Source organism: Molossus molossus, unplaced genomic scaffold (genome assembly GCF_014108415.1).
Source record: "Molossus molossus isolate mMolMol1 unplaced genomic scaffold, mMolMol1.p scaffold_m16_p_11, whole genome shotgun sequence".
NCBI classification, from domain to species: Eukaryota; Metazoa; Chordata; class Mammalia; order Chiroptera; family Molossidae; genus Molossus; species Molossus molossus.
This window is the reverse complement of record NW_023425346.1, coordinates 105,025,092-105,043,776: the sequence shown is the minus strand read 5'-3', so window position 1 is coordinate 105,043,776 and position 18,685 is coordinate 105,025,092. Positions and strand designations below refer to the sequence as shown.

Genomic DNA, 18,685 nt, shown 5'->3' with positions numbered 1-18,685 from the left:
CTTGGAGCCTCGATTTTAACTATCTGGCTTTGGGACTTTGTAGACACATTTCTTCAAAGAGTGACAAAAAAGTAAGGTCCCTCCCCTCCCCTCCCCCTTCCCTTTCCCCTCCCCTCCCCCTTCCCCCTCCCTTCCCCTCCCCTCCCTTCTCCTTCCCTCTCCTCCCCTCGCCTCCCTCCTCTCCCCTCCCACCTCCCCTTCCCCTTCCCTCCCCCTCCCCTCCCCTCCTCTTCCCTCCCCTTCCCCTCCCACCTCTTCCCTTTCCTCCCCCTCCCCTCCCCTCTCCTCCTCTTCCTCTCCCCTCCCCTCCCCCTCCCTTCCCCCTCCCTCCCTCCCTCCCTCCCTCCCCTCCCCTCCCTTCCTTTCTAATGCCGGCAGACCTTGGCTTACTGACTTGTCTCACTCAGTGAGCGCTCTGTGATGAAGGCAGAAATCCGGCCACAACAATGCCGGCAAGACATGAACAGGTTCCCAGGTCCTGAGAGTTTCAGTGGCCCAGGCCCCCAGCGGATGGATGGGCCAAGGCTCGCCGAGGAGTCCTGGGGTAAACGGGCTGCCCCGCTTCCTTCCAGACATCTGCAACATCGACCCGTCCTGTGGGTTCGGCAACTGGAGGCCCACCTTCCGGGACAGGCGAGCGGCGGGCAGCGACCTGGGCATCGACGTGGCGTTCGTCCTGGACAGCTCCGAGTCCACCACCCCGTTCCAGTTCAACGAGATGAAGAAGTACATAGGGTACCTGGTCAGGCAGCTGGACCTGAGCCCCGACCCCAAGGCCTCCCAGCACTTTGCCAGGGTGGCCGTGGTGCAGCACGCGCCCTACGAGTCCGTGGGGAACGCCAGCACGCCGCCCGTGCAGGTGGAGTTCTCCCTGACTGACCACAGCTCCAAGGAGAAGGTGGTGGATGCCCTGGGCATGAGGATGGCACAGCTGCAGGGCACCAGGGCCTTGGGCCGCGCCGTGGACTATACCATAGAGCACGTTTTCGAAAGTGCGCCCAACCCACGGGACCTGAAGGTCGTGGTCCTGATGCTGACGGGCGAGGTGCCGAAGCAGCAGCTGGAGGAGGCCCAGAGGGCCATCTTGCAGGCCAAGTGCAAGGGCTACTTCTTCGTGATCCTGGGCATCGGCAGGAAGGTCAATGTGAAGGAGGTGTACGGCTTCGCCAGCGAGCCCAATGACGTCTTCTTCAAACTGGTGGACAAGTCCACGGAGCTCAACGAGGAGCCGCTCATGCGCTTTGGGAGGCTGCTGCCCTCCTTCGTCAGCAGTAAGTCCCGCGTGCGGCCTCGGCCGCCAGGGGGGGGGGGCACAGCTAGTGCGATGCTGTTGCCTTGGTCATTCGTTCTGCAGGGGGGCACCCGTGCTCCAGGTGCCAGGCACACTTGGAGTTGCCGGGCTGAAAGTGGGCACAGATGGAAACCCTGTCCTTGTTCACTCGTATGCAACCACATTGCACCGGGCACATCCCAGCCATAGACAGTGTCCCTGAGAACTGACAGTCTAGGGGGCATGATGTAATATGCTGGCCTGTCACTGAGAAGTGTATCCTGATGGGGCATCGCGGAAGCTGCTAGAAGGGGTTGCATTGATCTGGGTTTAGCCACCAACCCCACACTTGAAACCCTCTGGGTCTTGCCGAGGTGGTTCCTCCAGAGGGCGCCCCACCTCTGCTTCAGCAGCAGACCCCGTCCGTCCATCCTTAGAACCCACCTCCAGCTGCCCCTGCTCACCTGAACGACCCCACGTGGGCCCAAGGCTCGCTCACTGTTAGTCAGGATGCTGCACTTACAGGGCCCGTTGCATCCACTGTGGGTGTAGCCCCAGTGGACTGCAAGGCCCTTGAGAGAGTGCCTCATTCACTGCTGTGGTCCCCTGAGCCCGGCTCAGTGCCTGGCCCAGAGCTGTCTCAGGAAGGTGTTTGACACATGAGAGGGTGGTTGACACATGAGAAGGGGGTTGACACATGAGAAGGGGGTTGACACATGAGAGGGTGGTTGACACATGAGAAGGGGGTTGACACATGAGAAGGGGGTTGACACATGAGAGGGTGGTTGACACATGAGAAGGGGGTTGACACATGAGAAAGGGGTTGACACATGAGAAAGGGGTTGACACATGAGAAAGGGGTTGACACATGAGAGGGTGGTTGACACATGAGAAGGGGGTTGACACATGAGAAGGGGTTGACACATGAGAAGGGGGTTGACACATGAGAAGGGGGTTGACACATGAGAGGGTGGTTGACACATGAGAAGGGGGTTGACACATGAGAAAGGGGTTGACACATGAGAAAGAGGGTTGACACATGAGAGGGTGGTTGGCGCATGAGAGGGTGGTTGACACATGAGAGGGTGGTTGACACATGAGAGGGTGGTTGGCACATGAGAAGGGGGTTGACGCATGAGAGGGTGGTTGGCACATGAGAAGGGGTTGACACATGAGAAGGGGGTTGACACATGAGAAAGGGGTTGACACATGAGAAGGGGTTGACACATGAGAAGGGGGTTGACATATGAGAGGGTGGTTGGCACATGAGAAGGGGGTTTGACACATGAGAAGGGTGGTTGCACATGAGGAAGTGGTTGACAACATGAGAAGGGGTTGACACATGAGAATGGGTGGTTGACACATGAAAGGGGGTTGACACATGAGAGGGGGTTGACACATGAGAAGGGTTGACACATGAGAGGGTGGTTGGCACATGAGAAGTGGTTGACACATGAGAAAGGGTTGACACATGAGAAAGGGGTTGACACATGGAGGTGGTTGACACATGAGAAGGGGTTGACACATGAGAAGGGGTTGACACATGAGAAGGGGGTTGACACATGAGAAGGGGGTTGACACATGAGAAGGGGTTGACACATGAGAGGGTGGTTGGCACATGAGAGGGTGGTTGACACATGAGAAAGGGGTTGACACATGAGAAAGGGGTTGACACATGAGAGGGTGGTTGACACATGAGAAGGGGGTTGACACATGAGAAGGGGTTGACACATGAGAAGGGGGTTGACACATGAGAAGGGGGTTGACACATGAGAGGGTGGTTGGCACATGAGAGGGTGGTTGACACATGAGAGGGTGGTTGACACATGAGAAGGGGGTTGACACATGAAAGGGTGGTTGGCACATGAGAAGGGGGTTGACACATGAGAAGGGGGTTGACACATGAGAAGGGGTTGACACATGAGAGGGTGGTTGACACATGAGAAGGGGGTTGACACATAAGAAGGGGTTGACACATGAGAAGGGGGTTGACACATGAGAAGGGCGTTGGCATAAACATGTACAGACGGAGAGGGTGTCATTCCAGGGAAGGCCGGGTCCATGAGAACAGCATGGACATTTGTGAAGCCTGCGCCCTGGATGTTTTAGGGAAGAACAGGTGAAACAAAGGTCAGGCAGCAGGTGTCCCCGGGGTCCTGGTCACTGCCTGCAGAAGACTGGAAAGAAAACTGTTAAACCCAGTGCTGAGAAAACATTAAAAGTAACTGGGTTATGATGCGATGTTCAAGGCCTTGGAACTTGTTAAACCCGGCAAGTTTCCTTTTATTCCCGTCTTCCCGCTCACACTGGGTAAATGTTACCTATCACCGAATCACCCAGATATTTCCAAATAGAAGATATTGGCGTAAAATGTTTTATGGGTCAAGTACCATTACACTTAATGTTCAAAATTCACTGGACTTCGCTTGTCTGGAAGAATGAATTAAGTCAAAAAATATTAGTGGACTACCTATGATGTGATTCATTTAGGAGATTAATTTCAATTTGCAAGGGATCTGCATACACTTAAAATATGTATATTTTTCTATTTCTCTCTAGGTGGAAATGCTTTTTACCTGTCCCCAGATATCAGGAAACAGTGTGACTGGTTCCAAGGGGACCAACCAGCAAAGACTCACGTGAAATTTGGCCACAAACAAGTGTAAGTGATGATAGAACTGTCTCACAAATCACGGTGCAAAGGGAATGTAGAAATCCTCCGATGCCTAACACGATGGGGCGAGGACATCGTGATCCAGAGAAAGTGACTTCCCAAGGGCCATGTGCAACATTCCCTTAGAAGTATCTGTCTGCTTTTGCTGCAACAAAGGGTCCCAAGCTTAGCGGCTTAAAGCAACAATGTTACCTAATGTGCAGTTCGGTGGGGCTGTGAGTTTTGCTCGAGTTTTGCTTGGGCTCTGCAGGCAGTTCTTCTGGCTCCACTGGGCTCACTTACAGGCTGTGGCCAGCTGCCTCTCCATGTCTTTACAGTTCCTCTAGAACAGTCCCTGAAGCTGGCTCAAGCTTATCTGGGAAACAGAACAAACAAACCTAGTGTTTGCACCTGTGCAATCACGACTTGAAAACACACTGCACATGGCCCGTACCCTGACGTGTCTATGAAATAGCGAATGTCCGCGGTGGGAAATGAACAAGGGGCGGGTCTGTGCCGCTGCGTTTCGTGATGCTGCTCTTCTCGCTGGGGAGTCAGCTAGACCAAGAAAATGTCAATCAGACGAAACCAAACCACATGGACAGACATGAATGCAAACCAAAATGCACACAAGCCTGGAGCAAAGGGTGGGCCGGCTCGGTATTTCCCAGCTCAACCCAGCACTTTGCTGAGTGGACGCTTTCTTACCACGAGAGTAGCTATTAACTGATCATTATTGTTAACAATAAGAATAATTTTCATTTCAGGCTCGATTGTCCTGTGCCTCTCCCTGCTTTTATTTTATAAATTGAAGATAATTTGTCAGATGTATTTGTAGCACAATAGAAGCTTCATGTTTAGTGATTCGATGAGTTCACATGCTGTTCAGTGTGTTCTCGGTGGCACGGATCTAAAAGAAGGAATTTAATACGTGTGATGCGAGGGGTAATACATAAAACCACAGCACGCACGTTGATCAGACAGCAGATTTTGCGTAGCTCAGGAGGCTGTGTCTCTGTCCATTTTACGCAACAGGCAAAAATACAGATGGGCTGAAGCAATGCTTAATTTGTTTTAACAGAAATGCTCCAAATAACATTACTTCGAGTCCTACATCCAAACCGGTGACCACGACCAAGCCAGTGGCCACCACAGAACCGGTGACCACCACCACCAAACCAGTGGCCGTGGTCAACCTGCCGGCCTCGAAGCCGGCTGCGTCCAGACCCGCGGCCGCCAGACCTGTGCCCGCCAGGACGGACGCCACGAAGCCCGCCACCTCTAGACCCGCAGCGGCCGCCAAACCAGTGGCAGCAGCGAGGCCAGCAGCCCCAAGACCCCCCGCCCCCGCCAAGCCAGTGGCTGCAAAGGAGGCCTCCAAGCCCCAGGCAGCCAGGCTGGCCGCCACCAAGGCAGACACTGCGAAGCCCGTGGGTAAGAAAGCGGCCGGTAGCACTGCCCCGTCCACCAGCCTCGCGCACGGTGTCCAGGGCATGTCCCTCAAAGCCCGTTTACCAAGCAATCGAAATGCAGTCACTGACCCGGGATTTACGTGTTGGGGTGATCTGTGCATCTGAAAGGTGTGATCAGGGCAGGCAATTGTCAAAACGTTGCCTGTTTTCCGAGCGTGATCTTTCTCTTAGTCCGTGTGAGGCCCGTGAGCCCCGTGGAGGGGCGGGTGAAGGAGCCCCCACGCTCCCCGTTCCCCCCCGAGCCCCCCCATTCTCTCCGGGAAGCCCACGGGCGGGCACGGCCCCTCTCTCCTGGAAACCCCGTGTCTTACGAGGAAGGGATGAGTTCTCGGCAGAGGGTTTTAGGCCCCATTTAGTGAGTGAGAGAGAAAGACAAAGCCTGCTGGCTCCTGGGGGGCTGGGCTTGGATCCTGGAGCCAGATGCCTCCCCTAGGACCGGGCCCAGAAGACCTGGGCGCAGCTTCGTATTGCTGACTCGTCCTGCTGTGATGCCCATGCCCACAGACGGGGCCCACGCTGCCGCTGTGGCAGGTGGCTCAGCAGACGGGTGGTCAGCCCCCCGCAGGCCGAGCCAGGCGCTCGCCCGTGGGGACAGCAGGTCCGGACTGCACGAGACCCCAGGCGCGGGGCCCTCAGGAGACCCCAGTGTGCTCTTTTACTTTCTCCTCAAAGAGATGCTGGACGGTTACTGTAGTGTCACAACGGCACAGAAGGTGACGTCCGATGCATGTGCCCGTGAACAGCCACGAAACTGTCTTCATGTTACGAACAGCGAGAGAGCAGAGGTTCCGCCGGGGGGGGGGGTCCATGTCACACCCCAAAGCTTCACGACGCGGTGCATTTTAAATCATGGGGCTCGCTCTGTATGGAGCACCACGCTTCAGCTAGCACCCCGACTGTGAACTTTCCAAGCATCTTCTCAATACGAGGGATTGTCTCTAGGAAGAAGAGACAATCTGCTGATGAGCAGGGCGGGTGTTAATCACTGAGAGTCATTTCACCCCTCGCCTGTGTGGGCAGATCACTATTTCCCGGGAACTGAACAAGTAATTGGTTCCCTGCCTCCCCTCAGTCTCCGGTCATCTGTCTCCTGATACTCGTCCTTCAGCTTCCGCCTGCCGCCGCGTGTTTCCGCCACGTGGGGTGTTCTTTACCTTCACGCTGTGCTCCGATCTGTTCTAGTCAAGGCGCCCCGAGAGGTGCAGGTGTCTGAGATCACGGAGAACAGCGCCAAGCTCCGCTGGGACAGGCCGGAGCCCCCCAGTGCTTATTTTTACGAGCTCACCGTCACCTCAGCCCACGATCAGTCCCTGGTCCTGAAGCAAAACCTCACGGTCACGGACCGCGTCATCGGGGGCCTGCGTGCCGGGCAGACGTACCACGTGGCGGTGGTGTGCTACCTGAGGTCTCAGGCCAAGGCCACCTTCCACGGAAGTTTCAGTACAAGTGAGTACGCGTGGGTTTAAGGAAAGCCAGTGCTTCCTGGGGTGTGGACGATCGCTGGGACAGGGGGACAACTAAGTCACCAAACGCATTCAGAAATAGCAAGGTTAACGCAAAACCCTGGGTGTTCTGGTTGCACCCAGCTGCATAAACGAGAGAAATGGAAGACGGGGTTCCTGGTGACCTGTTGCCCTGCCTTTGGGGTCCTGGGCCACTTCACGGAGGAAGCCAGATCCATGTGGCCTGGGTGCTGCCCCTCCCTGGGAGGAAGAGCCATGCCTGTGTGACGTGGCCGGCTCAGCGCCCACCACGTCCGTGTTTCAGAAGCATGCTTCCACGTTCTGTGGGCAGAAAGCACCCCTGAGAGTCACTGGCTCCTTAGGGAGTAATGGAGGCGTCCATAAATCTCAGCAGCCTGTGGGGGGACACGGGGCTCTATGGCCACTGCAGAAAGGACACCAGAATTCTCTTCCCTGTCCCCATGCTTGGCTCTGCCTCTGTTGTTCCCCGGGTTCTTCTGCACCGAGGCCTGGCCCTGCGTGCTTCTCCAGCCTCTAAGTTACTCACACCCCCACCTCCCTTCTGGTTCTTCGTGTCCCCCTCCCCCCACATTCTTCTTCCCCCTGGCTTCTCTCCTGGGTGTGGAGGGGGTGACTCACATTCTTTCTGTTGGGCCAGTGCTGCTCAGATCAAGGAACTGTGCTCAGGGGAAGGGAATTCCCACCAGTCACCACGTAATCCCTGGAGATAAGAGTCCAGAGACCCCTCCCGCCCAGGGCTCTGTTTCCGGGGCTCGACACAGCAGAGGCTGTGCGGGAAATGGGGAGACGTGTCCAAAGCTCAGAGAGGTGCTCTGTGTTCTCGTTGCGATGAGTTGGACTAGCAGACAGCAGGCATGTGGATGCTGAGAGACTTCGCGGGTCCCTGCCTTTCAGTGCCCCACCCTTCTCTTAACCCACAGAGGCCAGCTTGCCCGGTCCCCCGGGGAGCCCGCCCTCCAGCTTCCGCGTGACCCACTAGTCGCATGTGTCTTTCCTTTCCAGGGAAAGCTCAGCCTCCACCTCCGCAACCAGCCAGGTCGGTCTCCAGTTCAGCCATCAATCTCATGGTGAGCACAGAGCCGCTGGCTGGCAGAGAAGCAGGTGAGTTGTGGGACTAGCAGGTCAGCGGCAGCCTGGGGACAGTCTTCTCCCGACACACGCGGCCTCTGCGGTCCGCTTCTCGGTCACCTGCTGAGGTTCTACTTCCCCAGCCAGGATGACTTCTAGGGGGAAGTCCCAAGCCTGCTCTGTGTGGCCCGACGTGGTCTCATTCTGCCTGTCCCAAGCTGTCCGTGGCCACTTACCTTGTCTGCCCCCAGGCTCGTGGAGAAATTCACGGGAGTTGCTTGGACGCTGCAGCCAGAAATCCCTGTATCGTTAATCGCCCTTCCTCATATTAGGACGAGTGTGGATTTGTGGTCTATGATGTTGCAAAGAGTAGGGTGTCATCCACTCAGGGACCCCATCTAATAAAAAACCGCTCAGAAGGACACAGGACACCCAGATGGGGACCCGTGGAAGACACAGGTTTGGAGGTGCCCCCTGGGACACGTGTTCTGGTCTCAATTCTCTGAGCACATGCCGGGCTCAGTCCGTCATCCCGTCTCCATGTACCAAGGAGTGCCCGTTTCCATGTCCTCAGGACAAGCTGGACAGGTTTCTGGACCGACCGCTGCTCCTTGCTTTTCCCCCGGGCAGTGGAACTCTCTGAGACCCGAACCCCCCGTTCAGCGGGACACAGACTCGGGGCACTCCCCGCCGAGGCCCCGACGATCAAAGTGGTTGATAAACATCACTTCACTGTTCTGCGGAATGTGTTGCTGCTGCATCCAAAGTCCACATTCCAGGGGCAGTTAAACGCGTGAGGGTCTTGGAGACCCCGCGGCACAAGCTTTTCCTAAGTGAGGGGGCAGCGCGTTCGTTGTCCGAGTGTTGGCCACAGGCAGGAGGAGGAAGGAGCAGCTCTTCCCAGCGGTTGTTTCTGTACCTGACTGTGATACAAGGCGTTTGTTGGGTGTCGACGCAGCTGTGCGTCCATTCGTACCGCGTTGTCAGGGCAACGGCACGTTCTGCCTGGAGTTATCGACCAGGACCCTCCTTGGACTCTGTTGGCGGCGGGGTTGTAAGATGCTGTTTGTTTCGCCATCTGACCATTTCTGTGGAGTCCGAACCCGGTCTGGTTTGTGTTCACATAAAAGTGGGGGGCTTCTGACTGTTCTTGAAGGGAGGAGAGGCCTCTTGATTCTTTTCATTGTTTCTAGTGGGAATCTTTGTTGCTAGAAACATTGTTCCATCAACGGACTTTTCTTAGGTCCATGTCTATATCTATAATCTAGGTCTAATATTTATATCTATACCTATACATCTACACTATCATCTATCTATGTATCTATCCATGTATCTATGTATCTATCTATCCATGTATCTATGTATCTATCTATCCATGTATCTACGTACCTACCTATGTATCTATCTATCCATGTATTCGTGTATCTATGTATTTATCTACCATTTCTTAATATAACCACAACCCGTATTCACATGTAGCAGTAGGCTAAGAACGAAGGTGACCGAGTCAGTGCAGGGCTTGTGAAACTGTTATGCGCACAGATACACAGCACGGGAAATACATGAACCACTTACAGAACTGAAACGTGTTCAGAGCAGTTTGCGTCTGGGCACAGGTTGAGGACCTGGTCTGTGTTAGGGACTCCCAGGTGTTTTGGAAACTCCTCAAGTCCTTGTAACGGAAAAATTGATAGAAAAACAAGAAATGGTCTCCTCTTGATGTCAGTTTATGGGAATGATTCAGGAATTCATGGTAGATTCTATAAACACTTTTAATGTTAGGGTTTTCGACTCACATGGAAAACAGTGGAAGGAGGAATGTGGGGGGAGGGTGTGGGATGGAGAAGAGCATTAGGTCTCAACTCCTTTGATTTCTGCTCCTAAGCAAAATTAAAAAAATTTTTTTTCTTTATTGATTTTAGAGAAAGAGGAAGAGAGAGAGAGAGAGAGAAACATCAATGAGAGAGAACATCAACTGGCTGCCTCCTACACAACCCGCACTGGGGATCGGGCACACATCCTGGGCTTGTGCCCTGACCAGGAATCGAACTGGCGACCTCTTGGTGCAGGGTCGATGCTCAACCACTGAGCTACACTGGGTGGGCTTCTGAGTCCTGCATCAAGGGACCCTGGAGAACTCTTTGTCCCCTTCACGGGGTCCCTACAGCTCCTAACCCACTCCAGCTCCATTCCTGAGTCACCTCCATAAGGGGTCCCCAAGAAGGTGCTTGATCTGAGAGATGCCCAAGAACGTGTAGACATTCCCCAAAGACATGGGTCAGGACAGAGGAGATGATAACTCCAGAGTCGCCGACATCTGTGTGCGCTCTTTCCCACGTACAGAGACCACCCCTACCGCGTACGAGAAATGGGACACTTCCAGCAACCTCACTGCTTTGGCGAGAGAAAATGACCGGGTGTAAGACAGCAAGTTTGGGATGTTTCTGGCTCTCTAATGTGTGGTCCAGAAGGGACAAGGATATATAAACAGTGTTTAGTTCATGTAAACAACACAGTCTTTAAACAAGAATCTGGCTGGGCTGGTCTCTGTCTTTTTTTTGAGACTGAGACACGGACTCAGAGAAGGAAGATGCCTCTGTCCACACATTTCTCACTCAGGCCTCTGCTCTCCACGTGAAAGACACAGAGGAGCTTTTGAAATGGAGGCTTGTGTGTCTTTCAAGGCTCCAAGTCGTTTGTGGAGGTTGATCTAAACCCCTGTCCTTCATTCTGATGAGCCTGTGGCCCCCAAACCCAGGCCCTGAATGTTCCTTCACCGTCTCACGTGGGTGGACTTTCCACTCTTGGTGATTCGTGGCCGCGTGAAGACGTGAGCTTCTGGTTTTGCTTCTGATCAGGGCCCCGCGGGACTGATCCACACGGTGACAAAACAGCTCCTGGAATAGCTCCAGAGCACGCACACATTCTCCCTCCCTCTCTCTCTCTCTCTCTCTCTCTCTCTCTCTCACACACACACACACACGCCATTTTCAAGAGTCGCTTTGAATGAAATCAATTAGATTTAAAACATTTAAAATCCAAAATGGTCAACAGAATTAGGAGACGAAAGCTTGTCTCCCCCCTCCCTCCCCACCTCCTGTCTCTCCCCGTCTCCCCTCCTTCGATAATCAAGTCGTCTTAGAAATGTTCCCCACGGTGTAAAACATTTTGATGATATCCATATTTTGGAAGATCGAAGAAGAAATAATGTATCCATTTATTAAGTAACTTAAAAAATATAGCGCCCGTATTCTCACTCAGTAGCTGTAGGTGTATTTGCATCTCAGGGTCAATGACCATGATGTGCGTGATGTTCCCAAAGATGTTTTCTGGACAATTCAGGCAAAGTGAGGTTTTAGAAAGAGCTGTTGTTGAAGGACGGAATGCAGTGGGATCCCTCCTGTTTCCTGCCGCGCCGGTCCATCGGAAACGTGGTCTGTGTTTACCAAGAGCCACGCCCCTTAGCATTGCGTGGTGATGCTTTTTCTACCTTCACAAGCGAAAGTTTACTGGGCTTCAGTTCTATCTTTTTTGTTGTTGTTGTTAATCTTCACCCGAGGATATTTTTCTATTTATCCTCAGACAGACTGAAAGGGGGTGGGGGGTGGGGAGAAGCATCGACGTGAGAGAGACACATAAATTAGTTGCCTCCCTCATGACCCTGACCAGGGATGGGGATCCAACCTGCAACCGAGGTCCGTGCCCTTGACCAGAACCGAACTCGTGACTCATTGGTCCGCGGGCGGGCTACACTGTAACACATCTAAAGTTGAAATGTGACTCATAATTGGTGACATGTCATGGTTTATTGAGTGTTTTGTGTTACTTTGTGGAACAGAACAGAATAGTGCATCATACAGTTAAGATAGCTGAGACTTGATAGAGCACAGCATCTGGTTGGCCGTGTTCCACTGTGACTATGTAGCACAGGCAAACACGAAACAATGTCACAGGGGGAAATATGCGACTTTCTGTTCATCACAATATAAAGAAGTGACTTAACCCCATACATCGAGATGGATTAAAGAGCTTCAAATATTTTCTCTGCGTGGCCAAATAGACATCGCTGCCTTTGAGGCCGGGCGCTGCTCTCCGTGTGAGAATGCCCACGTCGGTGGCAATGTGTGGGTTCCCATAGGTCTCAGGGGGCATTTGTGTGTGTGTGTGTGAAGTATAAAGTCTTAAAAAATAAGTCTGTTGGTCAAAGGGTCCAAAACTTAACCACAACTACGTTGAAAATGAAGTTAAGAATATAGCAAGTTGTCCTGGCTCGTTTGGCTCAGCGGTGAGAGCTTCGGCCCATGGACCAGAGTCGCGGGTTCGATTCCAGTCAAGGACATGGACCTTGGTTGTGGGAAGGGGACAGCTAAACACAGAGGCTCAGGACTGAGTGCACTTGGCACAAATACAGTGGACTAGCAGGGGCCGTCGGGGGACGACAGGAGGAGGGGTGAGGCAAGCATTTGGCCTGGGCCTCACGCTCGGAGGGGAGCCCACCGGTCGACAAGGGATACGTTTGGGTGGCAGGATCATCTTGCCTTCCCTCTGTGACCTTCTGGGCTTTCCCCTGCAGTCATCGGCGTATTTGAGAGAAAGAATGTTGTTTTGTGAATTGTCCTCATTTTATTCTGGCTCCACTGGGCCTTCCGAGGCTGCAGGGCCACTGAGGGGGTCCGCAGCTAGGAGACGCGGCTGCGGAGACACCGGCCTTCAGCTCGGGTGACCGCTCCCCGCAGTCACCGGGGGTCTCCAGATCGGTTCTGAGCCCTGCGTACCGGGGGCTGGTCCACGTTGCAGACCCGAGCTTTGGTTCTCGCCCTAAGGCTCAGGGCTTCTTTGTCCTTCTTGACATCAGTTGGAAATGCACATTGGCCGTCTGCCGGGACAACCACGCAGCTGTGGAACAGGCCCTGCGTGGGGAGGGCTGGTGAGTCAGGTCTGGGAGCCCCTCATGGAAACACGTGGCACCGTCCACGCCAGGGCCAGGGCGTCTTGTGGAAAGGTTTACGTCTTCCAGACTTCCAGATAACGGCTGACATTAATACCTGTCTTTCCCGGCACCGGCGGCAGCTTGCCAGAAGACTCTGTAACAGACGTCCCGCCGGGTGTGAGCGGCGAACCCCCCTCCAGGCCCCGTGGAGAGCCAGCTTCACCCCAGCTGGGCCACCTCACGGGTCCGAGTCCGCCCTGAGATCGTAAACTCCCTTAACTGGAAGCGGGGTGCCTCCCGGGCAGCCGTGCTCGGCTTGTTGCCTCGACTTTACAGCAGCGGCAGCTCCGCTTGTTCCTTTCTGTTCAATTTGGCTGCTCACGAAGGCACTGGGCTACACACACATGGATATACACACACAGACCCACACTCATGTACACACACGGATATACACACATAGACCCACACTCATGTACACACACGGATATACACACACAGACCCACACTCATGTACACACACGGATATGCACACACAGACCCACACTCATGTACACACACGGATATACACACACAGACCCACACTCATGTACACACACGGATATGCACACACAGACCCACACTCATGTACACACACGGATATGCACACATAGACCCACACTCATGTACACACACGGATATACATACACAGACCCACACTCATGTACACACACGGATATACACACACAGACCCACACTCATGTACACACACGGATATGCACACACAGACCCACACTCATGTACACACACGGATATGCACACACAGACCCACACTCATGTACACACACGGATATGCACACACAGACCCACACTCATGTACACACACAGATATACACAAATAGACCCACACTTATGTACACATACAAATATGCACACACAGACCCACACTCATGTACACATACGGATATGCACACACACAAACACACACATGCACACACACGTATACACACATAGATGTACACTCACGTACACACACAGATGTACATTCATGTACACACACGTATTTACGCACAGACACACAATCGTGTACACACACGTATATATACACACAGATGCACACTCACCTTTACACACTCAAAGAATTTTTTTCCACTTTACCTTTTCTTTAAAAAAAAATGTTTTTTTCAATCCTCACTCAAGGATATATTTCTATTTATCTTCAGATAGAGAGGGAGGAAGAGAGAGGGAGAGAGAGAGAGAAACATTGACGTGAAAGGGACACTAGTTGCCTCCCGCACGACCCTGACCAGGGCCGGGGACGAACCGCAACTGAGGTCCATGCCCTTGACCGGAAACGAACCTGAGACTCTCTGGTCCGCGGGCCGCGCTCCAACTGCTGAGCCAAACCGGCCAGGCTGACCTTCATGTTCAATCTAGTTGGCGTGTGGTGACAGGCACAGCCTTGTCCTGAACGCTGTTCTGACAGCAGTGATCACTGTCTGCCAAGGACGAGAAAACCCAGCGGTGTCACAGCTCGGTTTCCTCTCGGGGGCCCAAGCGAAGCCTCTGGGGCGTGGAGGCCGGGCGGGGAGGGGCGCCCCGTTCACTTCACCTTACATTGTCCGGCATCGAATCAGAGCCGGCGGGTTCTGAGGGCGGTTCATCGAGCCCTTTGCCGGTTCGATGTGTGTGTTGCTGCTGAAGCTCTCGGTGGCTATCATGCCATCTGACTGCGGGGAAACTGAGGCCTGGGAGTTTAGGGCGTTTCCCCGCACCCTTCTTTCTCCGTCAGCCTCGCGATTAGACCTTCACCCCTGGCGAGGGAGCCGAGTCCCCTGCAGGCTCTAACGAGTGGTCTTTCCTCCTCTCCTCGTCCAGATATATGTCAGCTGCCCAAGGAGGAGGGGACGTGCCGGAAATTCGTGTTGAAATGGTACCATGACGCCCAGACCCGGAGCTGCGCCAGGTTCTGGTATGGCGGCTGCGGCGGGAATGAGAACAGATTCGATTCTCAGAAGGAGTGCGAGAAGGTCTGTGCCCCCGGTAAGTCGCGTCCCTCGTCCCTCGGGTCTGACGCGCTCGCAGACGAGATGACAGGCGCCCCGGTCAGTGCCTCACCTTCCTGAGATGGTTCAAGGACAGTGATGACGGCAGATGTGGGACACAGAACAGGTCCTCTCTTCAAACAGAGCCCACGAACATGACTACTCTCTCTTAAAACACCCTCGTGTCCTTGCACTGGCGCCCGTGGACAGACACACGGCCACCCACTCCTCGCCATTGGAAATGTTACTGAAGTCCCTGCTACTCATAAAATAGTGTAACAAGCATGATTCTTAGGGAAATACGGTCACGCACGATGGTAGATAACACCCGCGGTAACTCACCCCATCTCTTCATCTTTGAATAGTTTCGCTTCTGCTAAGCAATGATGTGGACACTGGGGACACCCAATGTCTCCATTATGTTGGGCAACTTAATTGGGGATAGAGCACTGGTTTCCCCACGAGCCAAGCCCCCGGGACAGAGATTGCCATTCGCACAAAGGCCTGGCCAGTGGTGCGGTGAGCAAAGACTCAGGTGGAAGGGGAGCCCCTAGCCCCCCCCTCCCCCAAGAAGCTCCGGAAAACCACTGAGGCTTTTGAGCAGGACAATGAGAGATGGGTGATGAACACCAGAGGCCATGGGGTCATTTCACGAGAAAGAGTGTCCTTTCGGTCAGTAACATGGCTTTTCTTTCTCCTCTCTCCTCCCCTTTCCCTCCCCTGGGGCTCAGTGCTTGTCAACCCCCGAGTCATCACTGCGATTGGGACCTAAGCGTGGCGGACCGGGGACGCATACCTCTTGAAGAAGGAGTCAGCCATTGGCAGTTCGTCTTCGTAGAAGCCCTGGGCATAGATTCCCTGGCACTGCACCATTTCACGCTTTGATGTACACTCAACCTTGGGAGGACCCGCCTGCCGCCTGCCTGTCCGCACGGTGCTAGTGACTGCGGACCCAGCCCTCGGTCTCCGGGCAGCTGTAGCCTATACTCTGAACTTGTGTAATAGTTAGCCACTGCCGGTGTTCGTGTGAGCATCCCTGTAGGTTCAAACCCTCTGAGTCTCACGTTTGCCTGTTTCCAGCAAACGAAAGGTCCGGGAGCTAGCCCCGGACTTCACCGCCGCTCTCTCCTTCCGCTTGACCGTCCCCTCTCTCAAGGAAGCGCGACGTTAGACGGAAAGCCTGCTACGGCGCACGCGCCAGAGTCCACCTTCTCCACTTCCCCCCAAACCCTGGGTTTGATCGCGAGGGGATTCTCCTTTTCCGAAGCCTCCCACAAGCCGTCGGGTCGGAGGGAAGCAGGCCCTCCCGGCCTCTGTGCACTGTGGTAGGACCGAGGCCTTCAGCAGAGCGAAGACAACGTCGCGACAGGGCACATGGCTGGCATCCCTCTAGTGTTGTGTTTTGTTGGTTTTATTTTTTGGTGCGGGGGTGGGTGGGGTCTAATTTTAATTTTAAAGTTTTTAGGAAATTTATACAAAGAAACTTTTTAATAAAGTGTATGGAAAGTGTCCTGGGTTTGCCGTTGTGCGCTGTCCTGTTTCCCTAGCAGCGGTGGTCGGACTCGCCCCGAGGCCAGGGGAACCGAGGTTGGAGATCCCTCTCAGCCAGCGTGGGCGAGCGAGGGTCCAGCCCGCTGCGCCAGACGCCCCGGCCACCTGCACGATGTCCCGGGCTTAGGACCCCTGCAGGCTTTCTGGACTTAAGAACCGGTTGGGTCCGGCAGGGTGGCTCAGGGATGGAGCGTCGACCCTGCACCAAGAGGTCGCCCATTTGATTCCCGGTCAGGGCACATGCCCAGGTTGTGGGCCCGATCCCTAGCGGGAGGCGTGCAGGAGGCAGCCAGTCGATGTTCTCTCTCATCGATGTTTCCATCTCTCTCTCCCTCTCACTTCCTCTCTCTCTAAAATCAATAAAGGAAAAACAAACAAAACAAAACAAAAAACAAACCGGTTGGCTTTCACCCTCTCCTCTAACTTCCGGTGGGGCCTCGGAGCCTGGCCTCCCAGGGTTTGCGCCCACAGCATCTGAGGGGTGATGTGCAGGTGGCCCGGGACGCTCCGCCCCTTTTCTGGAGTCTCCAAGAGCAAGCAGAACGTCTTGTCATCCTTCCTCAATGACCTTCACGCCCTGTCTTCAGAAATAACACAGGAGGCAGACAAACGCGCCTGAGGCGGTGCCTGAGCTCCACCGAGGGAGGAGCTGGGGTTTGCTTGACCACAGATCCGCCCTGGTAGACACGCTGGCGGGACCTGGGCGAGGGCAGCACTGCGTGTGACATCCCCAATGACGCTGTCCGTCACTCTACTGCGGGGAGGAGTGTGCAGGGCTGGGAGAGGAGGGAGTCTTGGGGCCACAGACACCCCCCGTCGCATGGCACCCTGTCCATGGAGTGCGGTTCCTAAGCTGGCACAATGCACTGGACGTGAGAAGTGAGTGCCCGCCCAGGAGCGGGTGGAAAAGCGACTTTGCGCCCCAGGCCAGGTGGTAGAGTCGAAGCAGGGTGACCAATGGGGGGAGTGTGTGGGTGGAGCACCTCGCTGCCGGGCACTGCAGGACCAGGGAAGGACTCAGGGCACCCCGGCACTGGGCGTTCCGGGTACGGGCATCTCATTGGAACTGAGGGCCTGGCTGACCATCTGGGCAGCTTCAGGAAACAGCAAAGCTTTGGGGACTCCTTAGAAGCCCTCACAGTGGGGACCACCTCTGTCCTCTCGATAACGCCAGCCCCTCCTCACCGTTGAAGGGCTCCCTTTGCAGTATGAGACCACCCAGTGGGCCTACAGAGAGCCCAGGGAGGTCATGAATCCCTTCAGTGGATATCCACCCTGGGAGGGAAACCACGCTTCCAGGACGTTCTCAGTGAGACCACCCCGAAGTCCCCGCCCCCTTCCTTGTGAGAAGGCCTGCGCACCCCTCTCAGGCGGCCTGTGTTCGGGCCAAGGGCACCCCATCGGCGCACAGACGTGTTTGCGAGGGCTGGGGAGAGGAGCGGCCGGGTGCGCTGGGGGCGCGGGGCCAGGAGACAGGCGCCCCTTTGCTCGGCCCCCGACCAAGTGCCACAGTCGGGCGTGTTCAGGCAGCAGGGATTTCTGCTCCCCGGTTCTGCAGGTGGAAGTCCGCAGGCAAGGTGCCGGCAGGGCCGTGCAGCCTCCTCCTGGCCTCTTCCCGCCTGTGGTCATTCCTGAGCTTGTAGCCACGTGCCCCGGTCTCTGCCTGTGTCTTCAGGTGGCTTTCTGCTGTGTCCCTGCCTGTGCCGGGCCCTCTCACGTTGCGTTAGGGTCTACCCTACTCCAGCGTGACCGCTCCTTAACGGGTCTGTCCCCAGTGATCCCATTCCCAAAGAAACTCGCATCGTGAGGTGCCGGTGGCTGGAACCTCAGCATATGTGCTTGGGGGACACAGTTCGCCCCCCAGCATGGTTTCTGCATCTCCAGGGCCCGTCCCCACCCCTGTGATGCGGATCCACGCGGACAGCTGGACGGCAGCCCCAGTGAAGACCTTTCGGCGGAATCCCGTCACCGTGTCACTTGGGGGATCCCAACCACCACTGCTGGGCCCTTTCACTGGGAGGCGCAGTGCAGGCTGGACGCATGGCCGTGGAGGGGTCCGGGTGGAGGAGCCCCGGCCGGCTCTCTCCCACGTTCCTGGGCCCCCCGGGTCTGCAGAGGTCTGCACTGAAGCTCAGCTGGACTCCTGGGGCAACGTTGAAGTTGGCCGTCTGCCGGCAGGTGCTGCTCTCTCCCCCTGCCTGCCTTGGCTCCCTTCTGCAGCAGGGTCCCATGCTCA

At 55.1% G+C, this 18,685-nt stretch overlaps 1 protein-coding gene across 1 annotated transcript in view; it reads left to right on the top strand.

The window, feature by feature from the left end:
- Positions 1-16,284, top strand: part of COL6A3 (collagen type VI alpha 3 chain) — a 61,567-nt gene extending 45,283 nt beyond the window's left edge. The window contains exons 37-43 of the mRNA XM_036253369.1: positions 573-1,271; positions 3,830-3,932; positions 5,005-5,357; positions 6,578-6,841; positions 7,882-7,980; positions 14,732-14,896; positions 15,630-16,284. Coding sequence (XP_036109262.1) covers positions 573-1,271; positions 3,830-3,932; positions 5,005-5,357; positions 6,578-6,841; positions 7,882-7,980; positions 14,732-14,896; positions 15,630-15,670 — 1,724 coding nt within the window. The 3' untranslated portion in view covers positions 15,671-16,284. The remainder of the gene's footprint in view (positions 1-572; positions 1,272-3,829; positions 3,933-5,004; positions 5,358-6,577; positions 6,842-7,881; positions 7,981-14,731; positions 14,897-15,629) is intronic.
- The last annotated feature ends 2,401 nt before the right edge of the window (positions 16,285-18,685 follow it).